We start from the raw sequence: 24,632 nt of genomic DNA, 5'->3' as shown, positions 1-24,632 counted from the left end.
GCCGGGGTTCAGAACCGCACAGGTCTATAGGGGCAGAAATCTCGGCTTGTATTCCCCCTTCCCAGAATCCACGCGAGCCTGGGCTGTCTCCACTCCATTGTTTTATTATGTACAAACGCTACAGAACGAGGGGGACAGACACGCGTGGGGTAAGAGGGGCCTGGTGGGAGGAGAAGTTCACAGAGCAGACGGTGCACTGGGACCAGGGGAGCAGCACACAGGCCATATCTATAGGGCAGGCGGGGCAGGAAGGGGTTAAAAACGAGATCCAAGCCAGCCAGATCGCAGGAGGTGCGGGGGCGTCGTCCCCCTTCTGATGTCCCACCAAGGTCACAGTGCATGCAATAAAATATATGTACAGGAGCCGGATCCGTCCTCTGCAGGGGCCCTGTGGGTCCAGAGCTCCCTTCGGGCGGAGGGAAGCCGGTGGCGCTCCCTGGCGGCCAGGCCGGGCTGGAGCCACATGCGTCGGGGAGCTGGGGTCAGTCCCAGCCGTTGTCTTTGATCATGTGGTTGAGTTCAATGATGTACTTCCCCTCTTTGTACTTCTGGCTGCTCTCAAAGGCCTGTTCCTAAAAGGAGGGGCGGGACCGTCATCCCCGGAGCAACAGTCTCACCACAAAGCACAGGGGATGGGGAGTGGACATGAGTGGCCCCATTTTACATATGAGGAAACTGTGGACCGGAGGGGCATGGCTGTGTTTCTCATAGGTAGAACAGAACTTCCTGACTCGAAGGTACTTTTTAAGTACTAATGATGGCTCCAACAGAGAAGACAGGGAAGTGGCTAAAAGATTTCTCAGTTCAGAGTTTGCAAACTGGTGGCTTCATGGCCATTTTGGTCTATAACATATGTTATGTTTGGACAGCAGAGGGTTTAATAAAAATAATTTAAGTATTAAAATACAGGCAGGCCAGGCTGGGTACGGTGGCTCATGCTTGTAATCCCAACACTTTGGGAGGCCAAGGCAGGTGGATCACCTGAGGTCGGGAGTTTGAGACCAGCCTGACCAACATGGAGAAACCCTGTCTCTATTAAAAATACAAAATTAGCTAGGCGTGGTGGCACATGCCTGTAATCCCAGCTACTCGGGAGGCTGAGGCAGGAGAATCACTTGAACCCAGGAGGCAGAGGTTGCGGTGAGCCGAGATCACGCCATTGCACTCCAGCTTGGGCAACAAGAGCGAAACTCCATCTCAAAAAAAAATTAATAAAATATATATATACCCACACACATATATATGCAGGCTTTGCTCACTCCAGTTTGCCCCAGCCTACCCCCAACCCCCAGCCCCTTGAATCTATGCTGCCCTTTACACATCTACAGTATCTGCTTGGCCTTGCAGGCACTTGAGTTTTTGACCTCTGGTCTAGGCCAGCTCTTTATTTGATAGAGGTCCGGAGTGGCCAAGCCACCTGTCCAGAGACAGAGCCAATCTGTGGCAGGGTCAGTGGTAAGCTCAGGTCAGGGCTGGCTGGCTGGCTCTGCCTGGGACATCCACCTCACAGAGGCACCACAGCTCCAAGCGACGCCTGAAGAATCCTGTCCCTTGCAATGTCCCAAAAGCATCTTCGTTTGCCACATCTAATCTGATCCCTGTAACAATCCTGGGTGCTAGGCAGTGGCTTTATCTTCCACTGACAGATAAGGAACTGAGACTCAGGGTAGTGAAATCACACCCTGGACAGCAGCAGTGGCAGCGAGGGCTACGGAAAGGGAGACTGGTGCATCCAAGCCCAGGGTTGTTGTGGAGTCTGGGGCAATTTTTCTGATCCTCTGAATGACAATATAAGCTGGTGGCCAAGGGTTTGGAGTGAAAAAAAAAAAAAAAAATCAACCAACTAGGATTGTGGTCCCTATTCTGTTACTTACCAGTTGTGTGATCTTGGCCAAGTTACCTAACATCTCTGGGCCTCCCTGTCTTCTTCTGTAGAGATAATAATAGCTTCTACCTACAGGATCGCTGCAATGATTGAATGAAATAATAGATGCCAAGCACACAACAGTGCACGGCACATAAGCATTCAATAAACGGTGACTCTGATGATATCCTTACTCTCAAACGGGGATGCAAGTGCCTGGGAGAGGAGGGATGGGTTAAGAGAAAAATTTCACAGCCCTTGCAGGGTGCGAGAGAAGAGAACGTGGTCAGAGATGAAAAGATCGTCTAACTTGTGTGAGCTGGGCCTATGCAATCTGAAAGGTTATCGGATGACTGCTTGTCAGGAGGAGGTGTTGGAAGGTCAGATCAAAGGCTGGCCTGGGGTCAAAGGTGGCTGACTCACATATTTCCAGCCCAAAGTGGTCTTGCAGTTCTCGCAGTGGATGTCGGCAACAGCATGGAGGCCGGTCAGCAGCACCCGCTCCTCGGCTGGCCCGCAGCCCACGTTCACCCTGTGGGGACATAGGGCAGTCCCAGGGAGGGTCCTGACATCACAGGGCCCCCCTCAAGCACTATGCCTGTCCTGAGCATCCAAGAGAGGATGCTCACAGCTTCCTGCCTGCACCGGGGAATTCTGGGAGTCTCAGCAGGATGCCAGGGGTCACAGGTCACAACAGAGGTCAGGGAAAGCAAGAAGGGAGGCCAGATACTCACACAGAGTTGAAGAGGTAGGCACGCCCCTGACTGCCCTGGAAGGACTAAAGAGTCGGGGGTGGGAAGAGAGGAAGGGGTCAGGGCTGCTGGTGGGGAGCTGCCAGGCAGCCCCTATAACTTCCAGCCCCACTGTGGCCTGGTTGGTTACCTTGGAGATGAGGTCGTCGTGGTTGGCCAGGTGAGCGCGGCAGTGGGCACAGCTATACCTCCGGTGACAATCATCCAAGTAGGCCTGAAACGTCTTGGGCTTTGAAATCCGCACCATGGCGGGGGCCGGGGGCAGTGGCCCCACGCGGGGAGCGGCCCACGGGGAGCAGAGGGAGCCCAGTGCCTGCCAGGGAGGGAGTAGGTGGGCTGTCAGGACCTGGGCCACACACATGCAAGGCACTCCCAGAGCCGTGGGGACTCGCTCTGTCACACTCGGCTGCTCTCTCCTTTCCCCAGAGGCAGCAGCCTCTCCAGGGACCAGAGGCTCTTGGTTTTGACTCAGTGAGGAGGCCTCAGGTTGCATCAATGGGGAAACTGAGGCTCGGAGGAGCCCAGTGTGAGTCACCCGCTTGCTTCCTGCCTCACCCTTGCTGACCTGGCACTGAAGCTGGAGAAAGGGGCTTTGGAGGGGCTGGGCTGTCAGTTCCCAGTTTCAGGGGAGCATAGGCGGGTTGGCATTGGTTGGTCCTTGCAACCTCATCTGGAGGGCAGTGGGGGTTCTCTGGGGGTTTAGGGGGTTCATAGGCGGGAGGGTCCTCCACCTGGAGGGGGCGGGAGGCTTCGCAGTGAGGGTGGAGGGTCACCTAGGAGGGGAGGGGCTCTCACCTGCGGGCGCCGAGGCCTCCTCTACACCCAGGGGCTCTTACCTGCGTCGCGGAGCCTTACCTGGACCCCGGGGCTCACCTGGGGCGCGGGGGTGGGGGCGGGCGCCGGGGGCGGGGGCGCGGGGCGACGCGCAGCCCTGACGGCGCGGGCCTCACCTCGCCTGGGCGCGCGGGGCCCGGTCCGCCGGGGTGGGCTGGCCTGGGAGTGGGGGGCGCTCCTAGCGGGCGCCGTCCCCCCCGGCCCGGGTTCGCAGGCGCCTGGACTTGTTTACACCGAGCCCAGCTGCTGCCGCCGCTGCGGCGGGAGGGGGAGGGGACCCGCCTCCCGTCCCGGCGGCCGCCGTGGCCAATGGGCGCGCCGCATGCAAATGAGGGGGCGCGTCACTCGGCCGCCGGCGCAGGCCCTGGCTGCCCCTCCCCCGCCGCCCGCACCCGCCGGCCCGGAAATGCGGCGGCGGCCCGCGCGTCCCGGGCCTGCTAGCATTCCTGCTCGCGGTCCGCGCCGGGGCGGGGTCGGAGGGTCTAGGCCGGGCGCGGGGCGGAGAACGGGATGGCGCTGGGACGCACGCCCGGGGGAGTAGAGTCATAATGACCCGCGTTTGCCCGCCGCCCAAGCCCTGCTCAATCCCCGCATCAATCCGGTGAGGCCGTTTCTCCCGTTGGTTCCACTGTTCCGGGGGCTGAGGCCCAGGGAGGTCTCGCGGCTCCCCAGGTTATCCAGCTGGTACGGGGCGAAGCTGGAATTCTCAGGGTGGGCCCATTCCACGGCCTATGCCAGAGCGCCAGGGACACACTCAGTTCACCTCTTAGCAGGGAAGGGCCAGAGGGGCGCATCCCCCCTGGCAGCCAGAGCCTCGAACCAGGCAATTCCTACATCACCTCCCTCCAGGCACCCTTCCGATGCCCCTGTCTTCCAGGCTGGGTTAGATCTGATCTCAGGGCACGTGTGTTTCAACACGCTTCTGCAGTTCTTACCCTTGTCTTTCTCACTGCAGTGGGCCTGGCCTGGCCTAGAGGAGGCGCTCAATAAGTGTCTGTGAAATGTGAATGTGTAGTTCATTCAATGAATGTGGCCCTGGGGCTGGAGAGGGCACAGGCGTTCTGGGAGCTTCTGGAGAAGGAGACCTGGGAGGAGAAGGTTGGAATGGCGGAGGCAGCAGAGGGGCTGGGTGAACTCAGCTGTTCCACCAAGGCCCATCCTCTGCAGCACGAGGAGGAAGCTCACAGGGCAAGACATGGGAGAGATCAAGCCCCCTGCCCTGTGCCTGGGCTGTTGATGGCCTCAGGAAAATGGAACCATTATCTATCGCTGTCAAGTGGCTGGGGGCCAGGACACCTGGGTTGGCAGTGAGGGGACATTCCTGAGGAGAGTGGAGGCCAGGTTGACACAGGGTGTGCTAGGATGACGGGAATGTAGTGGAACCAGTGGGTCAGGCTCCTGAGAACCCCAGGCTCCAGCCTCAGGGCTGGCCTGTTCCCTCCTAAGCTGCCATCTTGACATCTTCAGGACCCACCCCTCTACTCCTCACTCTCAGCACAACGATGTGATCCAAAGGCAAATATTTATTTTTCAGGAAGAGAAACAGGAGAGGGTGAGGCCTCTGGACTTAGGAGGTCCGGGCAGCTGGTTCATGGTTGTCCAGGTAGTGCCTCAGAGCTGTGGGGTAATCCGTCATGACGCCAGAGGCTCCCACGCTGAAGGCGGCTTCAAAATCCGACTCATCATTAAGGCACCAAAAGACCACCTGAGCAGGGAGGGAGGGGGCTTGAAGTTTCTGAACAATTTTACATCTAGACCTGCCTCCTCCTCTATGGAGACCTCCCAGCAGCAGTACGCTGGTGCTGATTGTTAAATTCTCAGGAATTTTGCAAAGTGGTTATTAAACCCAGCCATTATTAAAAATTAAATCATAGCCTGGGTACCGTGGCTCATGCCTGTAATTTCAACACTTGGGGAAGCTGAGGCAGGAGTTGAGGCCAGGTGTTTGAGATCAGCAAGTAAGACCCCCTCTCTACAAAACACGTTTTAAAAATTAGCCAGATGTGGTGGTGTGCGCCTGTGCTCCCAGCTACTTGGAAGGTGAGAGAATTGCTTGAGCCCAGGACTTTGAGGCTGCAGTGAGCTATGGTTGCGCCACTGTACTCCAGCCTGGGCAGCAGAGCAAGACCTCATCTCAAAAAATAATAAATAAATTATATAAACATAATTAAATGAATTATTAAAACAACAGTGGCTGGGGTGGTGGTTCACACCTGTAATTCCAGCACTTTGGGAGGCCGATGCAGGTGGATCAGCTAAGATTAGGAGTTCGAGACCAGCCTGGCCAACATGGTGAAATCCATCTCTACTAAAAATACAAAAATTAGCCGGGCGTGGTGGTGGGTGCCTGTAATTCTAGATACTCGGGCGGCTGAGGCAGGAGAATCACTTGAACCCAGGAGGTGGAGGTTGCAGTGAGCCAAGATTGTGCCACTGGACTCCAGCCTGGGTGACAGATCGAGACTGTGTCTCAAAAAAAAAAAACAAACCTCAAAAAACAAACACTAGTAAATACTCAAAGCATATCTCTTCCTAATCTTCCTAATCAATTTCCTATTACTCTGTTCTTGAAGTTATTAAGTCTGCTGAAGCTGTAAAATGGAAATACTAGATGATGGGGTGCCACCACGAATCTCTTCCCATTCTTCATTTAGTGGCTTCATGTTGGCAGCCTGAAACTGGCCAAGGTGGGAATATTTAAACCAGGAAAACTAATGCTCAGATCAGGGCTTTATTTGTTCCTCTTTGAGAGCTGGTTGTTGACCACTTAACCAGCACCGCCTTCCCCCAGCCCCCTTGCCCCCACTGCCTGCCCCAGCTCCTGCAGCTCTGTCCCTTCCCTGCCCTCCTGCCCTTTCCAGTGGGCACTGAGATTGGAATTTTTTATTTTATTAAAAATACAGCCAGGCGCAGTGGCTCACGCCTGTAATCCTAGCACTTTGGGAGGCCGAGGTGGATCACCTGAGGTCAGGAGTTCAACACCAGCCTGGCCATCATGGAGAAACCCCATCTTTATTAAAAAAAAAAAAATACAGACAAGACAAATTCTCACTGTTTTGCCAACGCTGGAGTGCAGTGGTATAATCATGGCTCACTGTAGCCTTGACCTCCCGGGCTCAAGGGATCCTCCCACCTCAGCCTCCTAACTAGCAGGGACTATAGGCATGCACCACCATGCCCAGTTAATTTTACTTAATCAATTAATTAATTTTTGAGACAGTCTTGCTCTGTCGCCCAGGCTAGAGTGCAGTGGTGCGATTTTAGCTCACTGCAACCTCTTTCTCTTGGGTTCAATCAATTCTTGTGCTTCAGCCTCCCAAGTAGCTGGGATTCTAGGCACCCACCGCCATCCTCTGCTAATGTGTACCTTTTTAGTAGAGATGGGGTTTCACCATGTTGGCCAGGCTGGTCTCTAACTCCTGGCCTCAAGTTATCGGCCTCCCAAAGTGCTGGGATTACAAGCATGAGCCACCGTGCCAGGTCTCTGCATTTTTCTTTCCTTTCCCTTTTTTTTTCCTGTTTCCCTCCCTCTCCTTTCCCTCTCCCTCTCTCTCTCTCTGGCTTTCTCGCTCTTGCTCTCTCTCCTCTCTCTCTTTCAAGACAGAGTCTGGCTATCTCTCCCAGGCTGGAGTGTGGAGTGCAGTGGCGTGATTCTAATTATAGCTAACTGCAGCCTCAAACCCCTGTGCTCAGGTGATCCGCCCATCTCAGCCTCCTGAGTGGCTGGGACTGCAGGTGCAAAAACCACTGTGCCTGGCTAATTTTTAAATTTTTGGTAGAGATGGGGGTCTTGGTATGTTGCCTAGACTGGTCTTAAACTCCTGAACTCAAGTGATCCTCCCACCGTGGCCTCTCAAAGTGCTGGAAGTACAGACGGAAGCCCCTGTGCCCAGCCTCTGCCTACGGCATTTCTTCCCTGTGCCCTTGATGGTAAGCTCCCACCCCTAGTACCATAGTGCCTGGTACATTCTCAAGGATGGTTTATAAATTAAATGATCTGGTTGAAGCCGATGCTTAGGGGAGAGGGTGGGTGGGCTGGCCTTGGTTTCTCCCTTCTCTCATCTTTCCATGGCCCCTCTCATCAGGGATGAGGATACATCATTGTTGTCATCATAATATCTAACATTTATCAAGCCCTTAATAAATACTGGTTACAGCTGGGCTCGGTGGCTCATGCCTGTAATCCCAACACTTCGGGAGGCTGAGGCAGGTGGATCAAGAGGTCCGGAGTTTGAGACCAGCCTGGCCAACATGGTGAAACCCCGTCTCTGCTAAAAATACAAAAAAAAATTAGCCAGGCGTGCTGGCGCATGCCTGTAATCCCAGCTACTCAGGAGGCTGAGGCAGGAGACTCACTTGAACAGGGGAAGCAGAGGTTGCAGTCAGTCGAGACTGCGCCATTTCCTCAGCCTGGGCAACAGAGCAAGACGTCTCAAAAAAAAAAAAAAAAAAAAAAAGAAGCACTAGTTACATATCCATATGTTGGCAGTGTTGGGTTAAGAAAATGTGTGTGTGGCCAGGTGTGGTGGCTCACACGTGTAATCCCAGCACTTTAGGAAGCTGAGGTAGGTGGACCACCTGAGGCCAGGAGTTTTAGACCAGCCTAGCCACCATGGTAAAACGCTGTCTCCACTAAAAAAACACAAAAATGAGCTGGGTGTGGTGGCAGGCACCTGTAATCCCAGCTACTCAGAGGCTGAGGCAGGGAGAATCACTTGAACCCAGGAGGCAGAGGTTGCAGTGAGCCAAGATTGCACCACTGCACTCCAGCATGGTTGACAGAGCAAGACTGTCACACACACAAAAAGAAGAAACGAGAATGTGTGTGTGTGTGTGTGTGTGTGTGTGTGTGTGTGTGTGTGTGTGTATCCAGAAGAGTTAAATATACCATTTTCCTATTTTAGGGATGAAGAAACTGAGACTCAGACGAAGTCACCTGCCTGAGCTATGCAGCTAACTGGCAGCAGAGTGGGACCAGAACTGTACTGCCAGGCCCGCATGCAGTGGGAGCAGTGGTCAAGGCCTCACCTGCACCCCGCGCTCCTCCAAGTGTCGGATCAGACTCTTCCTCATGATCATCCTGGGGATGGGGACAGGGGAGGTGATGATAAGAGGGGACCTGGGAGAAGGGCAGCAGCAGGTCTCTATGGGGACACTCCACCTAACCGTCTCGCCCACCTCACCATTTCGAAACCACAGCCAACAACTGGTTCAGGCAAGAGCAGGAAAATGGGAAATAGGTCCTGCAGAGAGAAGGAGGTGGGGGTCAGCCCCTAGGGTCTCCCATCCCAGAGGTGGGGTGGGGTGGTAGTGTCCCCCTTCCTCTGATCAGGGTAGCGCTGCCCTCCTGCCCCCCAGAGTCCCCCAGAATAACCTTTGCAGTGGCCCTCATGAACAATTCACCCATTGTTCAGAGAGCCTGACCACCACACTTTGAGGGTGTGGCCCTCCAGTCACCATTCAACAGATAAGAAGTCTGGGCCTTAGAGAGCTGAAGGGACTTGCTAGACCCAGAGCAGAGCAGTGGTGGTGCTGGGGCCAGGATCTGGCTCAGTTCCAAAGCTGGATACCCAGGCTGGAGGTCCTCCTGGTTGGGCCTGGCCAGCTTCTTATTTATTTATCTTACTTATTTATCTTATTATTAATTTAAAGCAATTTTGTTTTTTTTTTAAATCAGATTCTCGCTCTGTCGCCCAGGCTGTAGTGCAGTAGCGTGATCTCACAATCTCGGCTCACGGCAACCTCTGCCTCCTGGGTTCAAGCGATTCTCCCACCTCAGCCCCTCAAGTAGCTGGGACTGCAGGCACACATGACCACATCTTGCTAATTTTTGTATTTTGGTCAAGCTGATCTTGAACTCCTGACCTCGTGATCCGCCCACTTTGGCCTCCCGAAGTGCTGGGATTACAGGCGTGAGCCACCGCGCCTGGCCTAAAAAAGTTTGTTTTTAGAGACAAGGTCTCGTTATGTTGCCCAGGCTGGTCTCAAACTACTGGACTCAAGCAGTCCTCCTGCTTCAACCTTCCAAAGTGTCAGGATAGTAAGCGTGAGCCAGCCGATGCAGTGCCTCATGCTTATAATCCCAGCATTTTGAGAGGCCAAGGCAGGTGGATCACTTGAAGTCAGGAGTTTGAGACCAGCCTAGCCAACATGGCAAAACCTTATCTCTACTAAATACAAAAATTAGCTGGGCATGGTGGTGCACTCCTGTAATCTCAGCTACTTGGAAGGCTGAGGCAGGAGAATTGCTTGAACTGGGGAGGCAGAGGTTGCAGTGAGCCGAGATTGCACTACTGCACTCCAGCCTGGGCGACAGACAGAGCGAGACTCCATCTCAGAAAAAAAAAAAAACAAAAAAAATGGGAGCTACTGTGCCCACTGGCCAGCTTCTTGAGACCAGACATCGCGTAGTGGGTTGGTCCCTAATTATCCTACTCCAGGGGTGACTTTAGAGGCCCTTTATAGTGTCCTAGGGCAGGCTTTGGAGTCAGACCCAGGGAAAACCCAAGCTCTGAATTTCTGGCAGTGTGACCTTGGGCAAATCACAGAACCTCTCTGGGCCTCAGATTCTCTAGGGTACCATGGGGGTCACGATTCCTATACCTCCTGAGGGTGCTGCAAGGTAAAAGTCAAATAACCCTAAAGATGTGAAAACACTTTATAAATCCTGTATAAAAGGTGGTACACAAACATCATTGAATGACTTCTTTGCAGCAAGGGATTGTAGGGGCTGAGCGGGACTTTCCTCTGGACCACAGAGGGGAGCAGAAAGCTCTCGGACCACCACAGAGAAGCTGTCAGAAAGCAAAGGGAGACCAGGCCCTGGGGCTCAGGCCTGTAATCCCAGCACTTTGGGAGACTGAGGCGGGAGGCTTGCTTGAGCTGAGGAGTTCAAGACCAACATGGGCTTTGGTAGTATTGTTTTAAGGGACTAAGGAAAAAAAAAAAAAGCCCAACATGGGCAAAGTGAGACCTTGTCTCTACAAATAATTTAGAAATTAGCCAGGTGCAGTGATGCACGCCTATACTCCCGGCTACTCAGGAGGCTGACGCAGGAGGATCTCCTGAGCCTAGGAGGTTGAGGCTGCAGTGAATCATGGTCTGGCCACTGCATTCCAGCCTGGACAAGACTGTCTCCAAAAAAAAAAAAAAAAAAAATTGTTTTTAAAAAGCAAAAGGAAGGACTAGGCCCAGGCATAAATGCCAGAGAAGTATCCAAATTCCTGATACTTTCCCCAGCTGTTACTTTGTTAACCCCTGCCTTCCTGCAGAAGAACATTGACTTGCCCTTTTCTTAGAGTCTGAGACAGCCATGCTATATAATGAATGAATTAATGTCTCCCCAGCCAGACTGTAAGCTCATGGAGGACCTTCTCCCACCCTCATTGGTTTTATTGACATTATAACTGCACCTTGGACAGAGCAGACATTCAATAAAATAGGCTAGATGAACTGAGATGGATAAATGAGCCCTCTCTTCTAAAACTCATCAATACACATTTGCACAGAATTTCAGGGGGTTCACAGTTCCCTTAGTATTCATGAATACTGGGTAAGAATCACTGTCCTTAAAGTACCTTGGGGGTTATCTCTGATGGGAGCCAGCTGGGGAGATCCGGGCTTCTCCTCCAAAGGGTACCCTACGCAATGGGGTGTTATTCTGAGGTCCGCCCCCATCAACCCCGTACCTGTTGATGATGTTGGGCAAGAAGCAGAAGAAGAACTTCTCAGGGATTGGGATGAAGGGCAGCAGCCCCAGGTAGTAAGAAAGGAGCACCCAGAATGCTCGGCTTATTGTGAAGGACTGGGGCATCTCGGGGTTCTGGGGAGACAAGGAGAGGTGTGAGAGAGGATCTGTCTGCTCTGGGGAAGCAGAGAGGAGGCATGGGCTGCAGGGGGGCCATGGTGGGCATTTCGGAGGCCCTAGCACCTGCAGGATCCAAGTTACATCTTGGGGATGGGAGGGGTGGTTCACGTCTGTAACCCCAAGCACTTTGGGAGGCTGAGGCAGTCAGATCACCTGAGGTCAGGGGTTCAAGACCAATATGGTGAAACCCCGTCTCTACTAAAAATTAAAAAATTAGCCAGGCATGGTGGTGTGCGCCTGCAATCCCAGCTACTCAGGAGGCTGAGGTATGAGAATCGCTTGAACCTAGGAGGCAGAGGTTGCAGTGAGCTGAGATTGTGCCACTGCACTCTAGCCCGAGCGACAGAGAGAGACTCTGTCTCAATAAAGAAAAACAAAGTCACATCTTGGCTTTGTGTTCAAGGCCTGAGTTCACACCCTTTCCATTGCCATCGCCATGCCACTGAGAACGCTCCCGGACCCCTCTAGCTTGGGTCGACAGGCTGGGTGGGCTCCAGCTCCCAGGAGGAGGGGCCGCTAGAGCAGGAAGGGGATGGAGGTGGGGGGCAGGGAGGACGAACTCACAGCAGCCTTGCATTTCTTCATGATGGAGCTCTTCTCCGAGGCCCAGACGGTGATTTCATTACGGTCAAAGCGCCTCACCAAGCCTGCTATCTGGAAGAGGAGAAGGAGATGACGGGAGAGCCACGCCTCTCTCCCGCCCCGCGTCACCACGCTCGCCCTGCCTGCAGCACCACCTCACGGATGAGCTCTTCGTTCTTCCCTTTGATCTCCACGCTCATGGGTGTCCTTGGGAACCTCTGGAACAGGTCCTCCAGACGCACCATGCGCCGGTCTGTCCCGTGAGCAAAGTGGCCTGGCAGGTGTGGGAAGAGGGGTCAGAGAGGGAAGCCAAGGTAGAGGTCTAGGGAAGGCGGGCATGGCCCAGGCAGGGCTCGAAGCCCTTGCTCTCACCTGGAGAGAAGTAAACCTCCAGCTCCTCCTTGTAGAGGGGCAGGTCCTGGGGAGGACAGGAAGGATGTCACTAGAGGCTGGCATCAGGCATGGCGACTCTCAGGGTGAGGGGTGGGGCATCAGGGGAGGGCCCACCTCAAAGTCCAGGCTGCTCACATCCCTGTTCAAGCCTGACTGACGGCACAGGTTCTCATCATGTGACACCACAACCACTCTGTCCCGTGTCAGCTGACAGTCGAGCTCCAGGAGGTCCGAGTGCTGGGCCATGGAGCTGTGGGGGCGAAGGTCAGTGGGGGGCAGAGGGGCAGGGGACTGGGATGATGGGCATGGTGGTGGGGAGGTGGTGGAGAATGTGAGGGCAGAATTCACGGTGGGATGTGCAGGCCACCTTGACGGGGTTCCAGTCACCAGGTTAGGAAATGAATGGCGTCCCTTGCTATGATGCAGTGCATGACCTGCACACCCTCACATGGTAGCCTGGCCAGGGGCAGATACACTCACTTCTCCATGGCCTCCATGGTGTTCTCCAGCAGCTCTCCAGATCCTGTGGGGGGCACTGGAGTGGGACCCTGGGGCTTGGGGTCTAGGGGCCTGGCCCGACCTCATTACCCACATTCCCTCTCTGGGCTCTATCCTCGCTCTGTCCTCACCTCCCCAGCCAGCCCAGGCTGCGCCAGCCTCTTCTTCCTTGTCCACGCCCTGCCCTGCCACCTCGCTCTCCTTCTCTCTTGGTCTCTGCCCTGTTTCTAGCATCCACCCCTTGGACCTACCCCTCTCTGCTGTCCACTTTGGCGCCTGTTCTCACCCCACCCAGCTCACCTCCTCGGTGGGCTCCCAGGCGGATGCGGAAGTTGGGAGCCCGGGGCGTGTGCAGCAGGTGAGGCCGGCGCAGGAAGAAGACGGAGAGCATGGCATAGCTGCCGAGGGCGGGGAGGGCATAGTAAAGGAAAAGGCTCATGACTGCACTCCTGCAGAAGCTCCCACAGCCGCACGCTCAGCCGTCCAGGGACTCTGCTGCCTGCCTAGCCGGTGTGGGCCGGCTCTACTACTGGCCACTGCCACGCCCCTGGGACCTGCTGATCCTGCCGCTGGGCTGGCTCGGAGCCAGGCTGCAGGGTTCGGCTGAAGCCAGGGTAGTATCAGGAGATGAGGCAAGCAGCCCTGACCCTTATATCCCTAGGCCCTTCCCAGACCCCGGCACCCACCCTGTCCTGGCCACATGAGGGGAGTAAAAATCACCCAGGACTGTTAGTACCTCTCCCTCCCACTGGCGCTTGGTGGCCAGGGCATCCAACATGCCCTGTTCCCTTGCCATTTCAGAGGATCCAGGGGTATGTAGGGTGCCCCTGAGTCACCCCGAATCACCCCTAGCCAGACAGGAAGCCATTAGCGAGAGGACAGGACAGTGACTAAGGGGAAAATTGATCCCCTTCTTTCTAGGAGTCTGGAGCTCCTCAGAGGCCCATCCCCAGCCCTGGGCAGTGTGAGTGGAGGGCACCAGGCCCTGGAAAGCCCGAGCCAAGCAGCAGCTGGGGTGCTGGAGTCTGTCTTCAGAGCCGCACGGGGCAGGGCGGGGCGTCGCAAACACAGACAGAGCCAGGGTCAGCCATAGACACAACTCTATATTTATATATTAGACGGGCCAAGGAGGTGGTGGGGGTGCCGGGCTCTCCACGTCTCCCAGCTCTACTCCGCTCACCACACACAGAAGCAGTGAGGGCACTCAAAGTGGCAGCTTCGACGAGAAGGGGATTCAGCTTGGCCCGGCTCCTGGGGATGCTAGCCCTTGAGACTAAGGAATGTTCCTTCAGGGAAACTAGGGAGGGGTTTGAATGAGATGAGGAGGAAGTCCTGGCCCTGAGTCCTACTCAACGCCCCCCACCCTCCACCCCCGCCCCTCAGCAGGTCGGGCAGCCAGAGCCCTTCCATTCCAGAACTGCAGAGACTGGGACAATGGGGAAGGGAAGGGCACAGCAGCAGCAGCGGGAAATTGAACTGGGGCCACCTGAGCCTCCGACGCCCTGTGGGGAGGGTGGGCAGGGAGGAGGAGGCCTTGGCCTGCCTGACGCTGCAGGCCTGAGCAAAGGAGAGAGGTGGCCAGGCCCGTGTTCCACCCCGGCTGGGCTGCCAAGGTCTGAGCTGGGCACAGTGTCCATTTTCTAACAGTCCGGCGGGAGAGGGGCAGGAGGGAGGCAGCTCCTAAAGAGAGAAGCAGGCAGGAGAGGAGTCATCAGCACCCTCGGGCAGACCAGATGGAGCCCATCACCCTCACAGCTGGGCAGGCTGGAGCTCAGTTTCCTTATCTGTAAGTGGAGATAATAATAGTGCCTAGCTCGAGGTACTGCTGTAAGATTAAAAGAATTAATACATGTAAACCTCTTAGAACAATGCTTAGGGCTTTATGCTTTCATTATTAGAACTGTCTCGGCCAGGCGTGGTGGCTCATGCCTGTAATCTCAGCACTTTGAGAAGCCGAGGCAGGTGGGTCACTTGAGCCCAGGAGTTGGAGACTGACTTGGGCAAATAGTAAGACCCCAACTCTTAAAAAAAAAAAAAAAAAAAAAAGGCCGGGCGCGGTGGCTCACGCCTGTAATCCCAGCACTTTGGGAGGCCAAGGCGGGTGGATCACGAGGTCAAGAGATCGAGACCATCCTGGTCAACATGGTGAAACCCCGTCTCTACTAAAAATACAAAAAATTAGCTGGGCATGGTGGCGCATGCCTGTAATCCCAGCTACTCAGGAGGCTGAGGCAGGAGAATTGCCTGAACCCGGGAGGTGGAGGTTGCAGTGAGCCGAGATCATGCCATTGCACTCCAGCCTGGGTAACAAGAGTGAAACTTTGTCTCAAAAACAAACCAAAATTAACCAAAAAAAAAAAAAAAAAAAAGCCAGTTGCAAAGTCTCGTCCAGGTACCTGGGAGGATCCCTTGCGCCCAGGAATTTGAGGCTGCAGTGAGCTATGATTGTGCCACTGCATTCCAGCCTGGGCAACAGAGTGAGATACTGTCTCAAAAAAAAAATAAAAACAAACAAAAAAAGATAAAACTGTTTCCAGGAAACTGAGGCATGGAGAGGCGAGGTGCCTTACCAACTATCACACAGCACTTACTAAGTGGCACAGCTGGAGTTTGAGCCCAGGTGTGCTGCCTTCTTCCTATCAGGCCATACCTGGCCAGAGACAGGAAGAGACCGGAGGAGGCAGTGTGGGTGGGGGCAGGCCCAGCGGGGTCCCACAGGCTATGTGAACTGCTGACCTGGCAGCAGGTGTGAGGAGGCCTGGCCATCTGGGTCAGGCTGGGTGATGCTGGGCCCCTCCCAAAGCAATCATGGCTCCACCTGCTTCTGCCACACCCAGAGCTGAGGCCTGGCTCAGGGCCTTACCTGGGTGACAGGGGCCCTCAGTAACCTCTTGCCTCTTTGCTAGTTCTGTTCCCAGAAGGAGATTAGAATGGCTCCTGGGGCAGGAGGATGCAGGGTGTTGACAGGTGGAGACATCTGGGGTTGGAGGACTAGGTGGGCCACGAGTCTGGGTAGTCCGTGGGCATTTTTTTCTTTTATTGAGACAGAGTCTCACTGTTGCCCAGGCTGGAGTGCAGTGGTGCAACCTCTGCCTTCCAGGTTCAAGAAATCCTCCCACCACAGCGTCCTGAGTAGCTGGGTCTTACAGGTGTGCACAACCACACCTGGCTAATTTTTGTATTTTTAGTAGAGACAGGGTTTCACCATGTTGGCCAAGCTGGTCTCGAACTCCTGACCTCAGGTGACCCACCCGCCTCAGCCTCCCAAAGTACTGGATTACAGGAGTTAGCCACCGCACCCAGCTAATTTTTGTATTTTGAGTAGTTTTTGTATTTTTTTGGTGTGTAATTTTTGCATTTTTTTGTATTTTTAGTAGTTTCACCATGTTGGCCAGGCTGGTCTTGAACTTCTGACCTCAGGTGATCTACTCATCTTAGTCTGTCTCCCAAAGTGCTGGGATTCCAGGCATGCGCCACCATGCCCAGCTCCCTGGGCACCTCTGATGTCACCAGACACATGGACCATGGGTACGGGGTAAGCTTGCAGCTTTAGAGATAGATAAAGATAGAGATAGATGGAGACAGAGATAGAGATAGAGACAGAGATAGCTGTAGGTGTGGATATAGAGATAGAGATCTATATTTAGTATCAGTGTGTCTGTGTGCGGGCCATGGGGACACTCACCAGGCCCCAGGGCACAGGATGTCTGTCCAGGTTAGGGGGCCTCCAGCGCCCCAGGCTGGAAGCGTGCTGTCTCCTGGAAGATGAGCTCCTTCAGCCGCTCCTTGGGTAGGTCGTCCAGCTCCATGTCGAAGGTGAAGGGCTCCTCGGCCACTGGCTGGGGTGGCAGAGATGGCAAGGCTCAGGCCTGGCGTGGGGAATGCCCACTTGCTCCCTTGCCCCCAGCCCCGCTGCTGCTAGGCGCTGGCCCACCTCATCTGTTGGGTCATAGTACTGCTCCAGGTAGGGGTGGGCCAGCGCTTCCTCCACTGTGATCCGTTTGTTGGGGTTAAAGGTTAACATCCGGTCCAGCAGGTCAAGGGCTATGGAAGGGCAGGAGTCAGGGGTCACACGGAAGGCTGGAGGAGCTCCCAGAAGCATCGCTTTGCTTCTCCATGCCCAGGGCCTGTCTCCTCTGGTGGCTGCTGGGCTCACGCACCCTCCACGGCTCCCAGGGTTTATCCCACACCCGCCCCCACGTCTCTCATACCTTTGGAGTCCGATTTAGGGAAAAGCTTGGCCCAGGCCACCTTGGTCTTGGAGGGCAGAGACTGTAGGTAGTTTCGGGCCTTCATGTTGATGATACAGTTCAGGTCCTCCTGGGACGGGGAGCCCAGGATGCCTGTGGATAAGGAGGTGACTTGGTAAATGATCACCTCCTCCTTTCTGGGAACAGAACAGGCAAGAGGGCAAGAACAAGACCCCCAAGCCCAGCAACCCATGCCAATCTCTTAGTCACCTCCTGGTCATTAGCATGGAGGTGCAGAGCAAGGGGCTGGGTTCAGGCAGACCAAGGCTCAAATTGTAGGTCTGGTGTCTCCTTAGGTGTAGGACTTAGCCTTGCTTTTCCCATTTATCCAGTGGGGATAATATCTATACCTCGTTGAGGTACTAGGGGATGCTGGAGGCACCCTGTACGTGGTGATGATATCCCTGACTTGGACTCTCAAGAAATGTCACCTAGGAAAAGCTAATTATCCCCCACTCAGTCAGCCAGGACTCCCTCACCCAGAATGTGGTTGAGCTGATCCAGGTAGTGCTTGCCAGGGAAGATGGGCCGGTTGGAGAGCATCTCAGCCAGAATGCAGCCCACAGACCAGATGTCGATGGACTTGGTATAGCCCTGGGAGAAAGGAGGAAGTGATGGGCTCCCAGGACAGCCTCAAGAGGGTCCTGCTGTCTGCGCCAGGTCACCACCCCAAGCTCAATCCAACACCATGCAGAAGGCAGAGGCCTGGAGGGCTCCACTCTCAGCTTCCTTGCAGAGCCCAAGGCCCAGAGGGTGGAATGGGGGTCAGTGCCTGGCTCAGAGGTAGCTCCAGGGCTTCCTGGGACCTGGCCCCTTCCCTTCAGGAGTGGGCAGCCCCTCCTACCTTGGAGTTCAGCATGATCTCTGGGGCCCGGTACCAGCGTGTAGCCACATACTCCGTCAGGAAGCCAGTGTGGTCGTGCTCAGGATCAGCAATCCGGGCCAGGCCGAAATCGCAGATCTGGAATCAGACCCAGCTGCTAAGCTCGGTGCTCAAGGCCTCCGCAGCCCAAGCAGTCACTCCCCCTTGTCTTTGCTTCTGCTGTTCCCCTGGCTTGCAATGTTCTCCTGCCCATGGCTTCCATTGGTCACCTGGAAGCCCCAGACCCTGGGGGAGGAGGAGACAGGTGCCCAACCCTCTGACCTTAAGGTCGCAGGTGGTGTTGATGAGCAGGTTGGAGGGCTTTAGATCCCGGTGGAGGACATTGGCGGAGTGGATATACTTGAGGCCCCGCAGGATCTGGTAGAGGAAGTAGCAGATGTGGTCATTGCTCAGCTGCTGGCTTTTAAGCAACTTGTACAGGTCAGTCTCCATTAGGTCCTGCACAATGTAGCTGAGGATGGTTCCGGAGACCCCCGGGCAAGGGGCATCGGGAGGCACTTGGTTAAGGAAAATAGGCTCTGAAGGCAAGGCTGCACACCTCCTCCAGCCAGGGCCCCTGGGGCTCAATAGAACTTCCAACCTGCACCACCAGCTGGGCAAGCTGCCGTCATCACCCAGCAGCAGGGCTCTGAGCCTCTGTCGCATCGCAGCGGCTGGGCCTGAGCAAAAGGCTTCATTTCTGTGGCCTCAGTTTCTCTACCGGGAAAATGGGGATACTAATAAACTATGGGAGGCAGGAGAACCTCACAGTTAAGAGCAGCAACTGGGGCTGGGCGCAGTGGCTCACGCCTCTAATCCCAGTACTTTGGGAGGCTGATGCGGGAGGATTGCTTGAGGCCAGGAGTTTGAGACCAGCCTGGGCAACATGGCACAACCCCGTCTCTACTAAAAATTCCAAAATTAACTGGGCGCGGTGGCATGTGCCTGTAATCCCAGCTACTCAGGAGGCTGAGGCATAAGAATCACTTGAACTCGGGAGGCGGGGGTTGCAATGAGCTGAGATCTTGCCATTGCACTCCAGCCGGGATGACAGAGTGAGACTCTGTGTCAAAAATAAATAAATTAATTTAAAAAAATAAAAAGAAAACTACAAGAAGAGCAACAACGCTGAAGTTAACCTATGGATGTGTGAAATCCTCTCTCTACTACTCACTGGCTTTAAGATCTCAATTTGTCTGTGCCTCATCTTTCTCAGCTAGTATGTTGAGGAAATCATGTTTTTTGTTTCTTTATTTGCTTTTTTCTTTTTTGTGGAGATGGACTCCTGCTATGTGCTCAGGCAGGTCTTGAACTCCTCAGTTCAAGAGTTCCTTCTGCCTCAGCTGGAAATTACAGGTGCAAGCATGAAATAATGGTTCTTTCAAGGGTGGCTGTGAAGACTAGATGAGGTGGTGCATGTGAAGCTGTCAGCCCAGTGCCTGGCAAGTTGTGAGTGCTGAAGAAACATGAACTATTATTACCAATATCAATGCCTGAGTCACATGGACACTGAGGGAGTTAAATAAGATAATGTATGAGCACCATCTGGCATGCAATAGATGTTTGCTTAAAAATAAATGCCTGCCTTATGGGAATGGTTTGTGCAAGAAAAACGAGGAGACACTCCCAACAGCACACTCCCACTCAAAGAAGAGTACTTGGCCATACCTCAGAAGATGGAGGAGTAAAATGTCTTTTTCTATTTGAAGCTAAAACAAAGACTGTGAGTAAATAAATAAATAAATAAATCCACAAATGTCTTTGGCTTGTGTCTGGAAAAATAAGTAAGGGCTATCTTTTAGAATCTGCCTTGAGGCCGGGCGTGGTGGCTCATGCCTGTAATCCAGTAGTTCGGGAGGCCAAGGTGGGTTGGTGATCTGAGGTCAGGAGTTCGAGGCCAGCCTGCCAACATGGTGAAATCGCTACTAAAAATATAAAATTAGCGAGGTGTGGTGGTGCACACCTATAGTCCCAGTTATTTGGAAGGCTGAGGCAGAACTGCTTGAGCCTGGGAAGTGGTGGTTGCAGTGATCCGAGATCTAGCCACTTCACTCCAGCCTGGGCAACAGAGGGGGGGAAAAAAAAGAGTCTGCTTTGAAGGAGTCTTCAGAGAACATCTGGACCAGCCCTGCTGTTTTAGAGCTGGGGAGACCCAGCGAGACGCAGTGACTTGCTTCAGATGACATAGCGAGCTGGGGGTGAACGTGGAGATTTGCTGTTCACAGTTTGTGGTGGGGGTTATGGACACCAGAGTACAAATCCCCTCTCTTGAGTGGAGAGTGATTGGGTGGGGCAGGGAAGAGGTGAAAGGTGTCACAAATTGCTAACAAAAAAGCCAGGCAGGAAGCGGATAGCAAACCAGGAAAGCAATATCAGGGGAGGACGACCAAGGCTAGGCTGTCCCCTCCCTGGGCAAAGTGCAAGTCCACAGGTGATTAGGGTGCTGCTTGGAGTGAGAAGTCCTAAAGGAAGGACAAATTCCCATCTGGAGGAGGGGAGGAGGAGACAGCAACAGAAACACTTGATTTTAGGTTTTCTGGGCCTTAGCTTCCTCATTTTTTTCAATTTTTTTGAGGCAGGATCATGCTCTGTCCCCCAGGCTGGAGTACAATAGCACAATCAGAGCCCACTGCAGCCTCTAACTCCTGAGCTCAAGCCATTCTCCTGCCTCAGCCTCCCAAGCAGCTGGGACTACAGTCATGCACCACCAAACCTGGTTAATTTTAAAATTTTCTGTAGAGATGGGATCTCACTATGCTGCCCAGCCTGGTCTTAAACTCCTGGTCCCCAGCAATCTTCCAGTCTTGGCTTCCCAAAGTGTTGGGACTACAGACGTGAGCCATTGCGCTCCATCCCTCATCTTTGAAATGGAGCTGAAGGCTGGGCACGGTGGCTCACACCTATAATCCCAGCACTTTGGGAGGCCGAGGCGGGTGGATCACGAGGTCAAGAGACCAAGACCATCCTGTTCAACATGGTGAAACCCCATCTCTACTAAAAATACAAAAATTAGCTGGGCATGGTGGCGCGCGCCTGTAGTCCCAGCTGCTCGGGAGGCTGAGGCAGGAGAATTGCTTGAACCCAGGACGCAGAAGTTGCGGTGAGCCGAGATCGAGCCATTGCACTCCAGCCTGGGTAACAAGAGTGAAACTCTGTCTCAAAAAAAAAGAAATGGAGCTGAAAAACCCATCTCATAGCTGGAAGGTGTAATAGCAAAAAATAAATAAAGCATTGGGCATACATAGTACCTGACCCACAGTAGGCCCTCAAGAAAGGTAGTTTTTTTGTTTTTTTTGAGACAGAGTCTTGCTCTGTCACCCAGTCTGAGATGTAATGGCATGATTTTGGCTCACTGTCCGCCTCCTGGGTTCAAGTGATTCTCCTACCCCTGCCTCCAGAGTAGCTTGCCCAGCTTTTTTTTTTTTTTTTGTATTTTTAGTAGAGATGGGGTTTTACGATATTACCATGTTGGCCAGGCTGGTCTCCAACTCCTGACCTCAAGTAATCCACCCGCCTCAGCCTCCCAAAGTGCTGGGATTACAGGCGTGAGCCACTGCACCCAGCCAACAGCTTTCTTTCTCCCTGTCTCCCTTCCAGTCTGGGGAAGGAGAAAAGAGAGGAAAGAATCGTCCATTTGTTATCAAGAAGTGACTGTGGGCTGTGCCTGGGTCATGTCTCAGAACTGCAGATGTCAGAAGACAACACTCCCATAGAGACCATCCTGCCCAGCTCTCCCCCTGGGGCACAAAGCAGAGAACCAACTTGCTCAAGGCCATACTGCCCGGCTGCCACAGGCCTGGATTCATCAGAGGCCTCCAAGTCCTGTTACACTGTGGCCTCTCCTCTGCAGAAAAGTTTATTTTACTGGGTTTTTTTTTGGAGGGTGGTGGGGAAGATGGAAACAGAACGCAAGCAATGGTTCCCCAGCCCAGCTCGGAGGCCGTGAAGGCCAAGGTGAAGGATACACATCCCTCATGGCTTCCAGGGTGGACGCCCGAAGAATGTCTCGGATGCCGATGACATTCTCATGGCGAAAGCGCAGCAGGATCTGGATCTCCCGGAGTGTGCGCTGGCAGTAGGTCTGATGCTCGAAGGGGCTGATCTTCTTGATGGCCACTCGAGTCTTGCGCACGTGGTCATAGGCCGAGCTGAGGGGACCAGAGAGAGGCTGCTGCTGTGGCCTTACAAAGTGGGAGTCCAGGCCTGGTGGCCCCACCCAGGCCTTGGCAGGGAGGGGAGGGAGCAGGAGCTGGCTCTGGCCAATTCATAAACAATGCTGGTTCCTTCCTGCTGTGGAGGCCTGGGATCTCTAGAGAGAAAGCTGGGGACCAGCCAGGCGCCCCTTCGGTGACTTTACAAACAGAGGAAGAGACTGACCGCTCACTGACTTCCCCTCTCCTCAATCCCCTTCCATTCTACTGGCCCTGAACGCTTCGCCCCACTTTCCAGGAAAGGCTCCTTAACCCAAGACAGGTCCAGGGGTACAGATGCTGGGGCCACACCATGGGGCAAACACAGTGGGAAAGCGGCAGCCAGGGGAGGGGCAGGAGGGAATGGACAGGGCAGGGGTGGGTCCCAGAGTGAGGGACCCAGGCAGCCGGGCTGTCCCGGAGCACACGGAGGGGCGGGGGGCACTCAGAGATCCCTCCCAAAACATGCAGGTGGCACTCCTGGCCCCCTCATCCCTCACTGAGCCCTTGGCGGTGGCGGGAAGGGGGGGCCAAAACCCTGCCACACCCTGATCTCTGTTCTTCTCCCCCAGGCTTCCTAGCACTGCCTCACTGGGAATCCAAGACACCCTTTCCCCCAGAACGACCCTCCACTGTCTCTTCACTAAGGATGTCGCCTCTCCAAGAGTACTCATCATCTGGGCCTCGCCCCGTGTCTCTAGGGTCCCCGCGGTCCCCCACATGCACTCAGATGCCCCTCCCGTCATTACGGAGTGGTGGACTCAAAGCTCCAAACCCCCTCCCCTGAGGACGTAGGCAGCGCCCCGTCCCCCAGAAAGCATTCAGGGGCCCCCTCCCTGGGACGCTCCCGATCGTCCCGAGTCCCCTGCCTCCTCGGGACGCTCCGCGTCTCCACATCCCGGAAAGCGCTCGGCGCCTCCCCCTCCTCTCTCGCGAAGCCCCCTCCCCCGAGGGCGCCCCCTCCCCAGGAACGCCCCCTCACCTGACCATGCCGTAAGCGCCCTCGCCGATGTACTGCAGCTGCGTGTAGCGCGGGCCCACGTCGAACGGCTGCCCCTTCACCATTTCCACTTCCCCGGGGACCCCCGGGCCGACCCCCTCGGCTCTCCGGGGCTCCCCGCCCCCGCCCCCCTGAGCCGCCGCCGCCGCCATCTCCACTCCTCCCCTCCCGCCGCCCTCCTCCCCCCAGCGGCCCCGCCCGAGGCCCCGCCCCTTCCCGCCCGCCAGTCACCCGCGGGGCCGCGCGCGCCAGGCCCCGCCCCCGCCCCGCCCCACCCCCGCGCGCCCCCGGCCCCAGGCGGGCCCGGGGCGGTCACGTGAGCAGCCCTGCGCGCGCCCGCCCTTCCAGCCCCAGGTGCCGGGGCCTAGGATCCCTGCGGGCTCCGTGGCCTCCAGGCCACTGGGAGGCTCGGCAGCGCCGCCTCAGAGACCGTCTTCACCCTCTCCTCGATGATGAAGCGGTCAGCGCGTGACCTCCCAGAGCCAGCCAGCCAATGTGTGCGGGAGCCCACCAGAACCCGGGCCTGGGATCACCCTAGATCAAAAAAATGTTGGAATAAATGAATCAAATTTTACAGATCGGGGATCTGAGAGTTGGGTTAACTAACTTGGGTAAGGTCCCTAGTAATGACAGAGCTGAGACTCAAAATGATGTCTTTTGACACAGAGGCTCTTTATAATTCCATGCCTTTCAAAATCCTAGACTGTTTTTTTCTTTTAGAGACAGGGTCTCGCTCTGTCGTCCAGGCTGGAGCGCAGTCGTGCAATCATAACTCACTGCAGCCTCAACCTTCTTGGGGTCAAGCGATCCTCCAACCTCAGCCTGGGACTACGAATGGACGCCACCATGCCCTGCTAATTAAAAAAAATTTTGGGGTCGGGCACGGTGGCTCACGCCTGTAATCCCAGCACTTTGAGAGGCCGAGTTGGGCGGATAACTTGAGGTCAGGAGTTTCAAACCAGCCTGGCCAACGTGGTGAAACCCCGTGTCTACTAAACATACAAAAATTAGTGGGGCGTGGTGGTGGGCGCCTGTAATCCCAGCTACTCGGGAGGTGGAGGCAGGAGAATTGCTTGAACCCAGGAGGCGGAGGTTTGCAGCAGTGAGCCAAGATCGCCCACTGCACTCCAGCCTGGGTGACAGAGCAAGATGCCATCTCAAAAAAAAGAAAAGAAGGCCGGGCGCGGTGGCTCAAGCCTGTAATCCCAGCACTTTGGGAGGCCGAGGCGGGTGGATCACGAGGTCAAGAGATCGAGACCATCCTGGTCAACAAGGTGAAACCCTGTCTCTACTAAAAATACAAAAATTAGCTGGGCATGATGGTGCATGCCTGTAGTCCCAGCTACTCGGGAGGCTGAGGCCGGAGAATTGCTTGAACCCAGGAGGCGGAGGTTGCGGTGAGCCGAGATCGCGCCATTGCACTCCAGCCTGGGCAACAACAGCAAAACTCCGTCTCAAAAAAAAAAAAAAAAAAAGAAAAGAAATAAAAGAAAATATGCTTTTTTGTGTGTGTGTAGAGACTGGGTCTTGCTACGTTGCC

The 24,632-nt window shown here is 54.8% G+C and overlaps 3 protein-coding genes across 5 annotated transcripts; all 3 read right to left on the bottom strand.

Moving 5' to 3' along the window:
- Positions 1 to 84: 84 nt before the first annotated feature.
- Positions 85 to 3,707, bottom strand: YPEL3 (yippee like 3). 2 transcript variants are annotated; one of them, XM_032243114.1, is made up of 5 exons: positions 3,567 to 3,707; positions 2,747 to 2,929; positions 2,599 to 2,642; positions 2,288 to 2,396; positions 85 to 572 (listed from the first exon to the last, which is right to left on the bottom strand). In XM_032243114.1, the coding sequence occupies exons 2-5, from the start codon at positions 2,861 to 2,863 to the stop codon at positions 483 to 485; spliced, it is 360 nt and encodes a 119-aa protein (XP_032099005.1). In that variant the 5' UTR covers positions 2,864 to 2,929; positions 3,567 to 3,707; the 3' UTR covers positions 85 to 482. The 2 variants fall into 2 exon arrangements, with proteins under 2 accessions (XP_032099005.1, XP_032099004.1); XM_032243113.1 differs by having other exon boundaries at positions 2,747 to 3,682.
- Positions 3,708 to 4,955: 1,248 nt separating this feature from the next.
- GDPD3 (glycerophosphodiester phosphodiesterase domain containing 3) lies at positions 4,956 to 13,383 on the bottom strand. Of its 2 annotated transcripts, none has more exons than XM_032243110.1 (10): positions 13,091 to 13,383; positions 12,773 to 12,815; positions 12,407 to 12,542; positions 12,272 to 12,317; positions 12,055 to 12,173; positions 11,882 to 11,971; positions 11,139 to 11,272; positions 8,634 to 8,693; positions 8,479 to 8,530; positions 4,956 to 5,155 (listed from the first exon to the last, which is right to left on the bottom strand). In XM_032243110.1, the coding sequence occupies exons 1-10, from the start codon at positions 13,227 to 13,229 to the stop codon at positions 5,018 to 5,020; spliced, it is 957 nt and encodes a 318-aa protein (XP_032099001.1). In that variant the 5' UTR covers positions 13,230 to 13,383; the 3' UTR covers positions 4,956 to 5,017. The 2 variants fall into 2 exon arrangements, 1 of the variants encoding a protein (XP_032099001.1); XR_004258221.1 differs by having other exon boundaries at positions 4,962 to 5,155; positions 8,629 to 8,693.
- Positions 13,384 to 13,873: 490 nt separating this feature from the next.
- MAPK3 (mitogen-activated protein kinase 3) lies at positions 13,874 to 23,344 on the bottom strand. The gene is made up of 9 exons (XM_032243109.1): positions 23,075 to 23,344; positions 21,868 to 22,050; positions 18,185 to 18,374; positions 17,885 to 18,001; positions 17,520 to 17,634; positions 17,002 to 17,133; positions 16,725 to 16,834; positions 16,476 to 16,629; positions 13,874 to 14,470 (listed from the first exon to the last, which is right to left on the bottom strand). The coding sequence occupies exons 1-8, from the start codon at positions 23,242 to 23,244 to the stop codon at positions 16,507 to 16,509; spliced, it is 1,140 nt and encodes a 379-aa protein (XP_032099000.1). The 5' UTR covers positions 23,245 to 23,344; the 3' UTR covers positions 13,874 to 14,470; positions 16,476 to 16,506.
- Between the last annotated feature and the right edge of the window lie 1,288 nt (positions 23,345 to 24,632).

The sequence above is a fragment of the Sapajus apella genome, unplaced genomic scaffold, assembly GCF_009761245.1.
Source record: "Sapajus apella isolate SASKATOON/1434 unplaced genomic scaffold, GSC_monkey_1.0 scaffold51, whole genome shotgun sequence".
Taxonomy (NCBI): Eukaryota; Metazoa; Chordata; class Mammalia; order Primates; family Cebidae; genus Sapajus; species Sapajus apella.
Note: the sequence above shows the minus strand (reverse complement) of the source record. Positions and strands in the feature narration are given on the sequence as shown.